A 17,179-nucleotide genomic window follows, 5' to 3' on the forward strand; every position below is an offset into this window, starting at 1 on the left:
CAACGTAACCAAGATCAAGGAACTGATTTTGGACTACAGGAAACGGGGGAGAGCACACCCCAATCCGCTTTGATGGGGCTGCAGTGGAGCGGGTCGAGAGCTTCAAGTTCCTTGGCTTTGTTCTTCTTTTTATATCTTGTGTGTTTTTGTTCTACCTTGTTATTTTTAGTATTACATTGTTATTGATTACTGCTTTGTTGGGGTTAGAGCATGCAAGAAAGTCAAATCACAAAGAATTAAAAAAGTTCCACACACACGGACACAGTCGTGAAGGCGCGACAGCTGTACCGTTGAGAGCATCTTGACTGGCTGCATCGCTGCTTGCTATTGCAATCGCACCGCCCTTGATCGAATGGCACTACAGAGGCTGGTGCAGACATCCCAGTACATCACTGAGGCCGAGCTCCCTGCCATCCAGAACCTCTGTGTCAGGCGGTGTTAAATAAAGGCCCGGAAAATAGTTAGACTCCAACCACCCAAGCCATAGACTGTGATCTCTGCTTCCGCACGTTAAGCGGTTACCGGTGCATCAAGTCTGACACCAACAGGCTCCTGAACAGCTTCTATCCCCATGCCATAAGACTGCTAAATAGCTAACTAAATAGCTAACTAAATGGCTACACGGACTATCAGAGTTGACCTTTGTATTTTATTCATATTTCTGTATACTCACACTATGCACACTGATACTCCAACACGCATACAAACATTCATTCCACGATTTGCTCACAGACGCATAATATTAACGTACATTTTATATTAATTCTATATATACACACACACACATACACACCCACATACAATCATCATATGTGCTTCTGCTACTCTGTTTATCATATATCCTGATGCCTAGTTACCTTACCCCTATGCATATCTACCTCTATTGATCCAGTATCCCTGCACATTGTAAATATGGTGCTGGAACTGACCCTGTACATAGTGTGCTTACTTATGTTATTGTGTTCTTCTTTTTCTGTCTCGTGTGTTTTTGTTCTACCTTGTTATTTTTAGTTTTTTAGTTTGGTTATTGATTACTGCATTGTTGGGTTTAGAGCTTGCAAAGAAAGGCATTTCACCGTACTTGTGCATGTGACCTTAACTTGAAACTTAAGTCCCTCTGATCAATTTAGTCTGTAGTCAAACAAGATTTTACTTCTGTTTAATTAAATAGTCTGGTTTTAAAGGGAAATAGTATCAAAACTACCAGCCTATTCTGGAAATGCGACATGTTTGAAGAGTATATTGTTACAGTCCATGTCTAAAAATAAGATAAATCAAAAACGTTTTGAAATATTAATATGTTGAATGTTTTTATTTCAGATTCTTGACTTTTCTACATTTTGTTACGTTAAAGCCTTATTCGAAAATGTATTAAATAAAAAGAATTGTCAGCAATCTACTACACACATTACTCCATAATGATAAAGCAAAGACAGATTTTTAGAAATTAACAAAAAAAACTGAAATACCTTATTTACATAAGTATTCAGACCCTTTGCTATGAGACTTGAAATTGAGCTCAGGTGCATTCTGTTTTCATTAATCATCTTTGAGATGTTTCTATATATATATATAATTGATTGGAGTCCACCTGTGGTAAATTCAATTGATTGGAGATGATATGGAAATGCACACACCTTTCTATATAAGGTCCCACAGTTGACAATGCATGTCAGAGAAAATAGCAAGCCATGAGGTCGAAGGAATTGTCCGTAGAGCCCCGATGCACAGATCTGGGGAAGGGTACCAAAACATTTCTGCTGCAGCATTGAAGGACCCCAAGAACACAGTGGTTCCATCATTCTTAAATGGAAGAAGTTTGGAACCACCAAGAGCTGGTCGCCTGGCCAAACTGAACAATCCGGGGAGAAGGGCCTTGGTCAGGGAGGTGGCCAAGAACCCAATGGTCACTCTGACAGAGCTCTAGAGTTCCTCTGTGGAGATGGGAGAACTTTCAATAAAGACAACATCTCTGCAGCACTCCACCTTTCATGGTACAGTGGCCAGATGTAAGCCACTCCTCAGTAAAACGCACATGCCAGCCTGCTTGGAGTTTGCCAAAAGGCACCTGAAGGACTCTCAGACCATGAGAAACAAGATTCTCTGGTCTGATGAAACCAAGATTGAACTCTTTGGCCTGAATGCCAAGCGTCACATCTAGAAGAAACCTGTCACCCTCCCTACGGTGAAGAATGGTGGTGGTAGCGTCATGCTGTGGGTTATGGGAGCGTGATGCAGGGACTGGGAGACTAGTCAGGTCGAGGCAAAGGTGAACGGAGCAATACTTACAGTGCCAGTCAAAAAGTTTGGACACACCTACTCATTCAAGGGTTTTTCTTTATTTTACTGTTTTCTACATTATAGAATAATAGTGAAGACATCAAAACTATGAAATAACACCTATGGAATCATGTAGTAATCCAAAAAGTGTTAAACAAATCCAAATACATTTTATTTGACATTTTTCAAAGTAGCCAGCTTTGCACACTCTTGGAATTCTCTCAAATCTTCATGAGGTAGTCACCTGGAATGCTTTTCAATTAACAGGTATGCCTTAAGTTCATTTGTGGAATTTATTTCCTTAAGCCAATCAGTTGTGTTGTGACAAGGTATAGGTGGTATACAGAAGATAGCCCTATTTGGTAAAATATCAAGTCCAAATTATGGCAAGAACAGCTCAAATAAGCAATGAGAAACGACAGTCCATCATTACTTTAAGACATGAAGGTCAGTCAATCCGAAACATTTCAAGAACTTGAAAAGTTTCTGCAAGTGCAGTCGCTATGAAACTGGCTCTCATGAGGACCGCCACGGGAAAGGAAGACCCAGAGTTACCTCTGCTGCAGAGGATGTTTATTAGAGTTAACTGCACCTTAGATTGCAGCCCAAATAAATGCTTCAGAGTTCAAGTAACAGACACATCTCAACACCAACTGTTCAGAGGAAACTGCGTGAATCAGGCCTTCGTGGTTGAATTTCTGCAAAGGAACCGCTACTAAAGGACACCAATTAAGAAGACACTTGCTTCGTCCAAGAAACACAAGCACTGGACATTAGACCGGTGGAAATCCTGTCCTTTGGTCTGACGCAGAGTAGGTGAACTGATGATCTCTGCATGTGTGGTTCCCACCGTGAAGCATGGAGGAGGTGGTGTGGGTGTGCTTTACTAGTGACACTGTCAGTATTTTATTTAGAATTCAATGTACACTTAACCAGCATGGCTACCACAACATTCTGCAGCCATACGCCATCCCATCTGGTTTGCTCTTAGTGAGACTATTATTTTGTTTTTAAACAGGACAATGACCTAACATAACTCCAGGCTGTGTATGGGCTATTTGACCAAGAAGGAGAGTAATGGAGTGCTGCATTCAGATGACTTGGCCTCCACATTCACCAGACCTCAACTCAAATGAGATGTTTGGGATGAGTTGGACTGCAGAGTGAAGGAAAAGCAGCCAACAAGTGCTCAGCATATGTGGGAACTCCTTCAAGACTGTTGGAAAAGCATTCCAGGTGAAGCTGGTTGAGAGAATGCCAAGAGTGTGCAAAGCTGTCAAGCCAAAGAGTGGCTGCTTTGAAGAATCTAAAATATATTTAGAGTATTTTAATACTTTTTTGGGGTACTACATGATTCCATATATGTTATTTCATAGTTTTGATGTCTTCGCTATTATTCTACAATGTAGAAAATAGCCAAAATAAAGAAAAGCCCTTGAAGGAGTAGGTGTGTCCAGTCTTTTGACTGGTACTGTATACTTATCTAAATGTAATTTTTCAGTAGTTAAAAAAAAAAAAAAACATTTGTAAAAATGTCTTAACTTGTTTTTGATTGGTTATTATTGACCATTGTGTATAGATTGAGGGGGGCGGGGACGTTTTAATCAATTTTAGAATAAAGCTGTAACTTAACAAATTGTGTTAAAAGTCATGGGGTCTGAATACTTTCTGAATGCATTGTAGATTTTATATTCTCGACTCTGGCATTGCTCGTTCTGATATTTCAATGTTTCTTAAGTCCTTTCTTTACATTTTGGGGATTTGTGTGTATTGTTTGATATTGTCAGGTATTACTGCGGTAGGAACGTAAGTATTTTTGCTACACCTGCGATAATATCTGCTAAATATGTGCACGCAACCAATTGATTTGACATATTTATTTTTTATAGTTTAAAAAATATATATATATCAATCCGTAGGCATTTAGAATACATTTTGGAGTGGAGCTTTATAATTACTAAGTCTGACGATACCAGAACTGCAATATTTTTTTCAATGGCAAAAATGGAAATACGAAGCAGTCCAAACTCTTTGGTCCTTTTAAAAACCTGCTGGATGTAAAATATTCAGTGCTAATGCTAGGAAAATAAATGTAACTCTGGATGACACCATAATGATATTTGTTTCCAGGGCTGTTTTCCTAAAAAAAAAAAGTTACATCATCTTCGTGTTTTGTTTCCTTGCCATGATACTAACGGGTATAGTGATACTGGTATTGTCCTGGCCCTAATAGTTACGTGAAGACATCACCGCGTTATTGGGCGATCCTAATTTATTTTAAAAAAAATGTTCATCATTTGTCATAATATAGAAAGTTTGACAAAGAAAAATGCACCCCTGTTGAACCGATAACATTTCTCCTGAAGTTGCTGTTTGCATTACCCATGTCGCAATGTTGTTGCAACATTGCTTTTGTTGAATAAACCTGGGTCAATGGAAACCTGCCTAGTGTGTCCCAGCGCCTGAGTCTGTACGAGTTGCTAAAGGAGTTCATTTGGGCCTTTTGATGCAGTTGACTTGGAAAAACGGTCAATTTAGCCTACAATTAATTTCAGGTTTTGTGGGTAACCATTATTTTCATACAGTTGAAGAACAGTACATGGTTTTTGAAATGAAGACAGATCTACAAGGCTCTCATTCGTATAATGCGGTTTAGACTAATTAGTGTTCATGAGTTTTCTATTGTCTCACTCTGACAACACATTTTTGCTGGCTTATTTCTTATATCTGAGCAATTGTGAGAGGTTGTGTTTAAGTCTGAAATCATGTAACATTAGATGAAACTTCCGTATGTGTGAGGTATCCGAAAGTGAATTTCTAACAAGGGTTCTCTCAATTCACACTCTGTAGATAATGAAAGGTTATTCTCTTAATTCTCCCTCTCGCTTTCCCTCTCCTCCTCAGACTCCCAACGCTCCCATTTGTCTTCCTTCACCATGAAGCTTATGGACAAGTTCCACTCTCCCAAAATCAAAAGGACACCCTCGAAGAAAGTCAGTAAGCCGCCTTTAGAACATAGCGTCAAGACTGCGGACAAACCTGCTAACAAGGTTTGTTAAATGTCTGTTTCTCCCTCGACATAGGCCGCAAGCTTTTGCTTTGTCCATCTCATAAGGGCAATTAGTTGTTCATTTATATCCTACAAGAACAGAGAATGAGACTGTGACCGCAGAGCGATAAAGCCTCACATTATGCAATAATCACGTAACCAAGATGCACCACCATGTTCAAGATTGCGCTCATGTTGGCTTTCTTTTGTAGGGTTTGAGTCGGTTAGAGGAGCATGAGAAAGACGTGGTCAGTGCCTTGCGTTACTTCAAGACCATCATTGACAAGATGGCGGTGGACAAGAAGGTGCTGGAGATGTTACCAGGCTCTGCCAGTAAGGTCCTGGAGGCCATCCTGCCTTTAGTCCAAGTGGAACCAAGGATCCAGCACAGGTGAGTCTGGCCCACGAGGATGTATATCTGGAGCTCTTCCATTGTGTGTTTTAAGACGTGGGCTTCAGTTGACATGAGACGAGGTGCAGCCAAATGTCATTTTAAGGTTGACGATTTTATTTGTTTTGTAGGGTTGCAATTGTAAGAAACCTTCAACCGTCTGTTAGCCTAATCTTTCCTCTTGGTTGTTCCCAGTTCAGCGGTGTCATCTTGTCTTAACCGTGTGTACCAGAGTCTGGGCAATCTCATTCGCTGGTCTGACCAAGTTATGCTGGAGGGGGTCAACCTGGAAGATAAAGAAACCATCGTTACCGTCACCACTGTGATCAAGGCAGTGCTCGACGGTGTTAAGGTAAAGTTGGCATACCAAAAAAAAACTAGCGGACATGAAATATGCGACGTCACAAATGATTTGTAACAATTAATGCATGTTATGTTTTTTGGGGAAACGGTAGCTAGTCGAGTACTTGTTACTCTTTGGGGAAGAGATGTTGAAGTTGGCTCACATTTAATAACTGCACACGGTGATTGTCCACAGGAGCTGGTGAAACTGACCATCGAGAAACAGGAGCATCCCTCCCCTACGTCTCCTGTCAAACCAGTGCCACCGGCCGCCCTGACTGAGAGGTGAGTGAGCCACAGAGGATATCAATCACACTCCTCCACTTTAACCTGTACTGAACACGTCTTACACTGTGAGGAAATTGTACACAATGTGAACAACACCTGTATACAACTCGTATACCCACAGCGCTGCAGAGCCACCTGCCAAAGAGAAGGAGAGTCTGGACAAGAGTTCAGCCACAACCCAATCTACGGAAGTCTTGACTGAACCCACCGAGGAGGAAGCAGAGGAGGTGGCCCCTCCGAAACCCCCTCTCCCTGGCGTAAAGATGGCTGAACACAAGTAAGAGCTCATTTCATAGAGATGGTGTCCCTTTCATAGCTCTAACAAACAGTAGTTCAGTGGATCCAAAACTGTGGGGTGCGCCTGGGTCGGTGGGGTGAGTAAGTTGAAAGCCCTTTATTTTGTATTTTTATGAACTCCGTTGGCCTTAGAACTTACTCTTGAAAGTTGTAATAGAATGCATAAGGTGCAATTTTGAAATTGGGTGGTGCATCAGTATGAGGTTACACGGGTCGTGAGGTGGGGGTCGTTACTACGCCGATAAATTACTATTCATCCAGACCTTTGCCACCAAGGGAATTTGTGTTGGGGGGGTTTAACCCTTCCTAAGAGCAGTTTGTGATAATAACTACCTTTTCGTTCAGTCATTTATAACTCTCAGAACATTTGATGTCCCAGCACAAGTCAGAGTCAAGTCTGAACTGAAGTGAATACAGAGTTCTAGCCACGTCACAATTCACTGTTTAGACACTGACTCAGGTCTCCATCTGTATACTCGTTAGGCCTGCAGAGAGCTGAGCACACAGCTCTCTTGTAGCCTCCACCAACATCACAAAAGAATGTTCAGTGCCTTCAGGAAGTATTTCCACCCCTTGACTTTTTCCAAATGTTGTTGTGTTACAAAGTGGGATTTAAAATTGGGTTGTTATTTTTGGTCAACGATCTACACAAAATACTCCGTCAAATATGAAGAAAAATGCTAACTTTTTTTAATGTAAAATAAAACACTAATATATTTAGAAAAGTATTCAACCCCCGGAGTCATGTTGGATTCCCTTTAGGCAGCAATTACAGCTGTGAGTCTTTTTTGGGTAAGTCTCTAAGACCGGGCTCTCCAACCCTGTTCCTGGAGAGCTACCTTCCTGTAGGTTTTCACTCCAACCACAGTTGTAACTAACCTGGTTCAGCTTATCAATCAGCTAATTATTAGTCAGGTGTGCTAGATTAGGTTGGACAGTAGCTCTCCAGGAACAGTGTTGGAGAGCCCTGCTCTAAGGGATTCGCAAACATGGATTGTACCATATTTGCCCATTTTTTTATTCTTCTTCAAGCTCTGTGTAGTTGGTTGTTGATCATTGTTAGACAGCCATTTTCTAGTCTTGCCATAAATGGGCTCCTGAGTGGAGCAGCGGTCTAAGGCACTGCTTCTCAGTGCAAGACGCGTCAATACAGTCCCTTGTTCCAATCCAGACTATATCACATCCGGCCATGATTGGGAGTCCCATAGGGCGGCGCACAATTTGGCCCGGTGTCGTTGGCCGGGGTAGGCCGTCATTGTAAATAAGAATTTGTTCTTAACTGACTTGCCGAGTTAAATAAAAATGTTCAAGCCGATTTAAGTTAATTGTAACTAGGTCAGTCAGGGAACATTCAATGTCATCTTAATAAGTAACTCCAGTCTATAATTCGCCTTGTGTTTTAGGTTATTGTCCTGCTGAAAGGTGGATTTTGTCTCCCAGTGTCTGTTGGAAAGCAGACTGAACCAGGTTTTCCTTCAGGACCTAGCATGTGCTTAGTTCTATGCCTTTTCTTTTTATCCTAAAAAACTCCCTAGTTCTTGCCGATGACAAGCATATCCATAACATGATGCAGCCACCGCCATGTTTGAAAATATGAAGAGTGGTATTCAGTGATGTGCTGGATTTGCCCCAAACATAATGCTTGTCCAGTATTACTTTAGTTCCTTATTGCAAACAGGTTGCATGTTTTGGAATATATTTATTCTGGATAGGCTTTATTCGTTTCACTTTGTCATTTAGGTTAGTGTTGTGGAGTAACTACAATGTTGTTGATCCATCCTCAGTTGTCTCCTGTCACAGCCATTACACTTTATAACTGTCTTAAAGTCACCATTGGCCTCATGGTGAAATCCCTGAGCGGTTTCCTTCCTCTCCAGCAACTGAATTAGGAAGGACGCCTGTATCTTTGTAATGACTGGGTCTATTGATACACCATACAAAAGTGTAAATAATAACTTTACCATGCTCAAAAGGATATTTAATGGCTGCTTCTTTTTTTGTCATCCATTAAGTGCCCTAATTTGTGAGGCATCTGAAAACAACCCTGGTCTTTGTGGTTGAATCTGTTTGACTGAAGGACTTTCCAGATAATTGTGTGTGGGGGGGGTACATATGTGGTGTATTCAGAAAGAAATCATATTAAACAGCATTATATCACACAGTTAGTCCATGCAATTTATTATGTGACTTGTAAGGCATGTTTTTAATCCTGAAGTAATTTAGGTTTGCCATAACAAAGGGGTTGAATACTTATTGACTCAAGATATTTCAGATTTTCATTTTTTATTTGTAAAAAATTCTAAAAACATAATTCCACTTTTACATGATAGGCCAGTGACACAAAATCTTAATGCAATGCATTTTAAATTCAGGCTGTAACACAACAAAATGTGGAAAAAGTCAAGGGGTGTGAATACTTTCTGAAGGCACTGTTTACCGCTCATAACGTTTGATGCGCTTTGATTACAGGCCAACGTTCTTGTCGCTCATGTCTTTACAAGAAAGCAAGAGTGGTAGCTGGGTAACTGGGCTATAAATAGTCTTAATTCTTTAGAAGGCTTTATGGTCTTTGAAGGGTGTAGTGAAGAGAGGTGTCAGAAATTAAACTTCCGCTTGTGCCGCACTGTTTCTGAGGCAAATTTATTTTCTGAGAAACCGGGCTCGGCAGAGGCTGCTGAGCTCACAGCCAGAGAGACACGACAACGGATGGAAAGGGACCACATTAGATTCTAGAGCCTACCACACACAGCAGCACATCCAGACGCTTATACTTTTGGGGTTGGGTTAAATGCGGGAGACACATTTCAGTTGAATGCTTTGTTGAACAACTGACTAGGTATCCCCCTTTCCCTAAATACAAAAGGCGCTCTGCCTTTCCTTGTGCTCCGATCATACAAACACTAATTCTCTGAATTTCACCTTGCCAGCAGAAGGTGCTCTGCACCAGTCTCTGTGTCTTACGCAGCGCCACACTGCAGATTTTATTTTTTTGTGACATAATTTATTTTTATCCTCTTTCCTGGGGGCTGTCATTGACCCTTGCCTTACTGGCAGATAGGATATCCTCCTCATTTTCCACCTCCTCACCACCACAGCTGCCTGCCTGCATTCTCCACATGCCCTCTTGTCATTGGGTCATCTGTGTACACTGCGGTGTGGAAACAGTTCAGTAACTGCTGCTCTCCCCACCGCTATATGTTTGCGGAGGGGGGAAAGCAGCCAGGCAGTGACACATGCACGACACACTTTTCCATTGTGCTGCTACTACAGAAGGCTCTCGGAGTGTGTCAGCTATTGTCCTCCTGTCTCTCAACCCCCCCCACTCCAGTGCAGTCTTTTCCCCACCTCCCTTCACTATACATGCAGTACATACACACAGAAGAAGTGGATCAGTCATTGTACTGTGGCTCGAGCTGCATGCTTGGCTATTGGATACTGGACAGTGGGAACATTGCACACAGCCTCATATTGAAATGATGCCCCCTTCTCCTCCCCCTCTAGTCCTCCAGCTCTCCCTCCAAAGAAGCGTCAGTCGGCGCCCTCCCCCACTCGGGTGGCAGTGGTGGCCCCCATGAGCCACGCCACCAGTGGCTCCGGTCTTCCCATGGGCACCGGCCTCCACAAGCAGGTAGAGTAGCTTTGTTGCACTGTTAACTTATTTTGTGCCATTGTGTCTTTTCACCAAATGCTCTGACAAACGTCTTGACAAACGCCGTGGCTAATAACTGGTCTGGTCCCGCTCTGGTCGACAGGAGTACGAGGTGGACGCGTTGCAGCGGCGCTTCTCAGGGGGCAGCCATTCGTACGGAGGGGAGTCGCCGCGCCTGTCGCCCTGCAACAGCATGGGCAAGCTGAGCAAGTCGGACGAGCAGCTATCCTGGACAGTGGACAGTGGACAGTGCTCACGCAACACCAGCTGTGAGACTCTGGGTGAGAGTCTGACACACACACACACACACACACACGGACACACGAAACAACAAACACACTTCACAGATGGTTAGAGAGGAGCCACCATGAGCCCAGCATGAGAGGCCTGTCTCTTTTTGATACGGTGTGTGTTTACCTCGGTCGCCACAGGGTCACCACAGGTTGTCGTAATGTGGCTCACAGACCACTACGACAGTGGAAACAAGCTGCTGCAGATGCGTGAACCAAATAGACACATGCAGGCAGGGGGCTTCCTGTTCCTGCCGCCTCCAGCAGCACAGAGCGAGGCTCACTACCTGTGACTACCATCCTGTGAGCAAAGATACCAGACACAGAGGCTGCATACCAGTAGTCTTTAAACTGCCTCCTCTCCTTCATCTGCACTGGTCTGAAAACATAGGATAGCAGAGGGGAAAGCAATATGGTGGATGGCCGCTGAGAATGTGCCTAGTTTTAGCCGAGACGATGAGAGGTGACTCTAATGAGGCACAGCCTCAAAGTCTTAAGCTGTAAAACCATGGCTGTCACATTGTGGAACCAGGGACAAGCACTGAGGGTTGGGGATACCAACGTTGCACCAAGTCATCCGGTGGTACTTTTCTCAGATGAAGGAGAAGCGAGCTGTGGTGTGCCTTCTCCATTGTGATCAACTGACATGTGCCACGGATCAATTTCACACACGGTGCTCGCACCTCAAAACCTTTTGTGAAATCCTAACTCTCCCTCCAATGAATTTGGTTTTCGCCAATGCCTTAGTTGTGTTCTTGTTGTTTAGAGTGGGGTTTGTAGAGAAATGTGCTTTTTATGACGAAGTGACAGTGAGGTTTGTTTTCAGTGCTCTAAACAGTGACTCGCCTGTCCCTCCCTGTCTTTTCTCTCCCACCACAGACACCACTGACCACTACGACCCGGACTACGACTTCCTGCACCAGGACCTGTCCAGCCTGGAACAGATGCCTCCCCAGCCGGTGGGGGGGTGCCTCAGCCCCCTGCCCGAATCCCACAGCGAGTCCTCCTCCCCTTCCCCGTGCCCTGGCCCCGGCCCACCACTGGACCAACCCCACTTCACCCCTGCCTACCCCTCCCCCCAGCCGCCCCTCCAGGGCTCCTCCACGTCCCCCCTCTACTCCCGCATGACTCCGGCATTGCCGCCCCCCGCCCTGCCAGAAAAGAAGCGCCGCAGCGGGGCCAGCTCGGGCATCTCCGACGGCTCCTACTCGGGCTCCTCCTGGCGTGTCTCCTTCGAGCGTCACCCGTCCCAGTATGACAACCTCATGGAGGAGGACATGCCGCCTGTGCCCCCCTTCCCCCTGTTCACGCCTGGCGTCTCGCCCATGACCCTGTGCCACTCCGGTGATGGGTTTGTGTCTGAGTTCTGTGCCAGCGAGATGGCAGACGTCCCCCAGATTCCACCCCCACTCCCCGAGAAGAAGAGCCGCCACAGTGAGTATCTGACGCCAAGGGGAGGGAGAGAGGACATAGCAAGTATTACACACACTCTGCTGATACCAGTGTTAAGAAACCCAGGGTGTAGCCCCAAATACACCGGACTGGGTCCCTTAGTTATGTCTGAAATACACATGCGTGCCTCCTGCTGTAATGGAATGATAAAACCATAGTATTAAACAAAATGTATATATTTTTTCTCTCTCTCTCTGTAACATATAAGGTGTGGCTGGGTTCAGACTAGGGACCTTATTCACCTGCTGTGTATGTCTGATACATGTTTGTAATCCCTGGCATTTCTGCCGTACTTATGTTCCAGTAGGATTTGGTTGTTCCACCTTGCTCTCAATCCTCTGTCTGCTGCTAGCTAGACCATCATAATGGGTCAGCCATGTTGGACAGGACATGCTGCTAGCTAGACCATCACAATGGGTCAGCCATGTTGGACAGGACATGCTGCTAGCTGGACCATCATAATGGGTCCGCCATGTTGGACAGGACATGCTGCTAGCTAGACCATCACAATGGGTCAGCCATGTTGGACAGGACATGCTGCTAGCTGGACCATCATAATGGGTCAGCCATGTTGGACAGGACATGCTGCTGCTGCTAGCTAGACCATCACAATGGGTCAGCCATGTTGGACAGGACATGCTGCTAGCTGGACCATCATAATGGGTCAGCCATGTTGGACAGGACATGCTGCTGCTGGACCATCATAATGGGTCAGCCATGTTGGACAGGACATGCTGCTGAGCTGGACCATCATAATGGGTCCGCCATGTTGGACAGGACATGCTGCTAGCTGGACCATCACAATGGGTCCGCCATGTTGGACAGGACATGCTGCTAGCTAGACCATCACAATGGGTCCGCCATGCAGGCCAGGACATGCTGCTGCTGAGCTAGCTGGAAGACCATCACAATGGGTCAGCCATGTTGGACAGGACATGCTGCTGCTGCTAGAAAAGACCATCACAATGGGTCAGCCATGTTGGACAGGACATGCTGCTAAGCTAGACCATTCCCAATGGGTCCGCCATGTAAAGACAGGACATGCATGCTGCTGCTAGCTAGACCATCATAATGGGTCCGCCATGTTGGACAGGACACAGCTGAGCCATTCTAATAACTAAATGGGTCCGCCATGTTGGACAGGGACATTTGCTGCTGCTAGCTAGACCATCACAATGGGTCAGCCATGTTTTTGGACCATCTCTGCTTAGCAGACCATCACAATGGGTCAGCCATTTTGGACAGGACATGCTGCTGCTTTTAGCTAACCATCACAATGGGTCAGCCATGTTGGACAGGACATGCTGCTGCTGCTAGCTAGACCATCATAATGGGTCCGCCATGTTGGACAGGACATGCTGCTAGCTAGATCCATGGCACAATGGGGCCATGTTGGACAGGACATGCTTCTCTGCAGACCATCACAAGCTCAGCCAGGTTAGATGGGACATGCTGCTGCTGCTATTCTCAGGTTTCATCACAATGGGTCAGCCATGTTGGACAGGACATGCTGCTGCTGCTAGCTAGACCATCACAATGGGTCAGCCATGTTGGACAGGACATGCTGCTGCTGCTGCTAGCTAGACCATCACAATGGGTCAGCCATGTTGGACAGGACATGTACTTTGCTCTGTTCTAGCTTAGACCATCACAATGGGTCAGCCATGTTGACAGGACAGCATGATGCTAGCTAGACCATCACAATGGGTCAGCCATGTTGGATGGTGACATTGCTGCTGAAGTGACAGACCATCACAATGGGTCAGCCATGTTGGACAGGACATTGTTTCTCCTGGTCTGAGAGCTAGACCATCACACTGGGGCATCACACTGGGGCATCACCTTTGCTCTGTGCATCTTTGATGAGTCCACAACTGAGACCCCTGCCATCTGTGCACACACACACACACACACACACACACACACACACACACCACACACACACACACACAGGCCTGGAGGGAATCACCGATGTCAGCCCTTTGAGCTCACATGGAATAATACATTTGTTGATGGATTGTGTGGGTGAGTAGAGGAGTGGACTCTCCCGGCCGTGTAGAAAATGAGCATGTGCTGATTGACCCTCTCAGCGGAGGTGTTGAGGGGTGGCCATTATGATAATCAGCCCATTCCCCATATGGAGCGTCACTATATAAAGAGCTTACAGCCAGGACCAGCATGATTGTGCTGCACTTGTGCCTCCCCTGTTTATTTAGATTTCCAACAGCTGAGCACTATTCTAATAACTAAATGGTCAGGGTTTCTGCTAGGGCTAACCCCATTTAGTCGACTGTTACGTTACAGCCGTATTCTAAAATGGATTAAATTGTTTTTTTCCCCTCATCTGTTTACAGACATTACCCTGTAATGACAGAGCAAAAACAGGTTTTTAGAAATTGTTGCTAATTTTTACAAAAAAATCTGAAATCTGAAATGTACATAACTATTCAGAGCCTTTTTTGAGGCACCTTTTGCAGTGATTCAGTATGGCACCTCTGTATTTGGGGGGGTGTTTCCCATTCTTCTCTGCAGATTCTCTCAAGCTCTGTCAGGTTAGATGGGGAGTGTTGCTGCACAGCTATTCTCAGGTTTCTCCAGAGATGTCTGGGCTCTGGCTGGGCCACTCAAGGACATTCAGAGACTTGTCCCGAAGCCACTCCTGCATTGTCTTGGCTGTGTGCTTAGGGTTGTTGTCCTGTTGGAAGGTGAACCTTCGCCCCAGTCTGAGGTCCTGAGCGCAAACTGAGAAAAAGTTTTCACCAAGGATCTCTCTGTACTTTGCTCTGTCAAATCAAATCTTTCTTGTATCTGTCAGTCCCTGCCAGATGTTAAAACATCCCCACAGCATGATGCTGCCACCACCACAATGCTTCACCGTAGGCATGGTGCCAGGTTACCTCCAGAAGTGACACTTGCCACTCAGGCCAAAGAATTCATTCAGACCAGAGAATATTGTTTCTCCTGGTCTGAGAGCGCTCTGGAGCAGGTTTTCACCAAGGATCTCTCTGTACTTTGCTCTGTTCATCTTTGCCTCGATCCTGACTGGTCTCCCAGTCCCTGACACTGACAAATATCCCCACAGCAAGATTCTGCCACCATGCTTTATCGTAGGGATTGTGCCAGGTTTCTTCCAAATGTTATGGTGGCATTGTTTAAAGTTCAAGTGATATATTTCATCAGACCATCAGAATATTGTTTAAAATGGTCTGGAGTCTGGGTGCCTTTTGTCAATGACAGTGGCTGTCATGCAGCCTTTTACTGAAGAGTGGCTTCTGTCTGGCCACTCTACCATAAAGGCCTGATTGATGGAGTGCTGCAGAGATGGTTTTCCTTCTAGAAGGTTCTCCCATCTCCACAGAGGAACTCCAGAGCTCTGTCAGAGTGACCATCATGTTCTTGGTCACCTCCCTGACCAAGGCCCTTCTCCCATGATTGCTCAGTTTGGCCAAGTGGCCAGCTCTAGGAAATGTCTTTGTGGTTCCAAACTTCTTCCATTTAAGAATGATGAAGGACACTGTGTTCTTAGGGACCTTCAATGATGCATACAGCCCACCAGGATTCCCCAGATCTGTGCATCTGACACAATGCTGTTTGAGAGCTTCTTAGACAAGCCGAATTTCTTCAGACCTCATTGCTTGGTTTTTTTGCTTGGCATGCACAGTCAACTGTGAGGGACCTTAAATCAGTTTGTCTGTGATGTGTAAAGGAAATAAATAGACAGGTGTGTGCCTTCCAAATCATGTTCCATCAATGTGGATAGGGGTTTACCTCAGGCTGTTTCCAATCAAGTGTACAATCATCTCCTTAGTTTTGCATGACGTTGAACAGGAGGGTTAAATTTTATGTAAATTCTGTCTTTTTGTTTTTAATTTTTAATAAATGTGCAAACGTTTTTTTAATTTTTAAATCACCTACCACTGTTTTGTCATTATGAGGTATTGATGATAGAGTTGCCGAGGGTTTTTTTGTTGTTGTATTTAACCCATTCGTGGGGTGAACAGGAGTACAGGAGTAACAAACTGGAAAAAGTGGGGCTGTGAGGATTTCCGAAAGGCACTGTATATCTACAGAAATAAGGCAGATCTAGCTTCCGTTGCCTTTTTGAGTGTTTAACCTCTCTAGGGTATGTGGCCAACATCCAGTGAGATTGCAGAGTGCCAAATTCCAATACAGAAATACTCATTATAAAAATTCAGAAAACAAAATGTATTTTTACATAGGTTTAAAGATTAACTTCTTGTGAATCCAACCACTGTGTCAGATTTTTTAAATGCTTTATGGCGAAAGCATACCTTACGATTATTTGAGAACAGCCCAGCAGACAAATCATTACAAACAGTAACAGTAGAAGAGTTCCACAAGTCAGAAATAGAGAAATAGAGATAAAATGAATCCCTTACCTTTGATGATCTTCATATGGTTGCACTCAGAAGACATTCATTTACTCAATAAATATTTATTTTGTTCGATAGGTTTTTGGATATAAAGAGACTGTTTGTGCATTTTCTTCAGTAATCCACAGGCTCAAACGCAGTCAAAACAGGCAGACCAAAAAATCCTAATTGTATCCGTAAAGTTCAAAGAAACATGTCAAACGATGTTTATAATAAATCCTCAAATTGTTTTTAGCCTAAATAATCGATAACATTTCAACCGGACAATAACGTCGTCAATATAAAAGGTAAACAAGAAAGGCACTCTCTCGGTCACACGCATGAAAAAGCTCTGTGAAACGGCAGGGTCCACTCATTCCGACTCTTACTCCCTCATTTTTCTGAATACAAGTCTGACACAATTTCTAAAGACTGTTGACATCTAGTGGAAGGCATAGGAACTGCAATTTCACAGATTTGTCTGCTGTAATATATAAAATATTTTTGTTAAAGTCTATTACTTTAAATTAGTGTTGTTTACACTGTTCCAAACAGGCAGAAAAATTATATTGTAATCCAACAGCACCTGTTTGTCGCACGTATAACGCCGCAGCTCTCGCTCCTATACCCTAATTTTTCTGGATCTCCGGTAGTTTCCACAACTAAGTCAAATGTCTTCCACTGATCTGACTTCCCTTTCCCTCCTGAGCAACCAGTAAACATTCGCCCATTTCAAGTTTCTTTTTCACTTCCTCCGCATCCATTTTG

The 17,179-nt window shown here is 44.3% G+C and overlaps 1 protein-coding gene across 4 annotated transcripts in view; it reads left to right on the forward strand.

Moving 5' to 3' along the window:
* LOC118358045 (rap guanine nucleotide exchange factor 1-like) overlaps positions 1–17,179 on the forward strand; it is a 53,754-nt gene that overhangs the window by 18,710 nt on the left and 17,865 nt on the right. For all 4 annotated transcript variants that reach the window (XM_035735427.2, XM_035735428.2, XM_035735429.2 and 1 more), the window contains exons 2-9: positions 5,185–5,330; positions 5,542–5,720; positions 5,916–6,072; positions 6,259–6,347; positions 6,472–6,627; positions 10,149–10,275; positions 10,400–10,577; positions 11,466–12,020. In XM_035735427.2, the coding sequence (XP_035591320.1) occupies positions 5,185–5,330; positions 5,542–5,720; positions 5,916–6,072; positions 6,259–6,347; positions 6,472–6,627; positions 10,149–10,275; positions 10,400–10,577; positions 11,466–12,020 (1,587 nt within the window). The remainder of the gene's footprint in view (positions 1–5,184; positions 5,331–5,541; positions 5,721–5,915; positions 6,073–6,258; positions 6,348–6,471; positions 6,628–10,148; positions 10,276–10,399; positions 10,578–11,465; positions 12,021–17,179) is intronic.

Source organism: Oncorhynchus keta, chromosome 25 (assembly GCF_023373465.1).
Source record: "Oncorhynchus keta strain PuntledgeMale-10-30-2019 chromosome 25, Oket_V2, whole genome shotgun sequence".
Classification (NCBI taxonomy): Eukaryota; Metazoa; Chordata; class Actinopteri; order Salmoniformes; family Salmonidae; genus Oncorhynchus; species Oncorhynchus keta.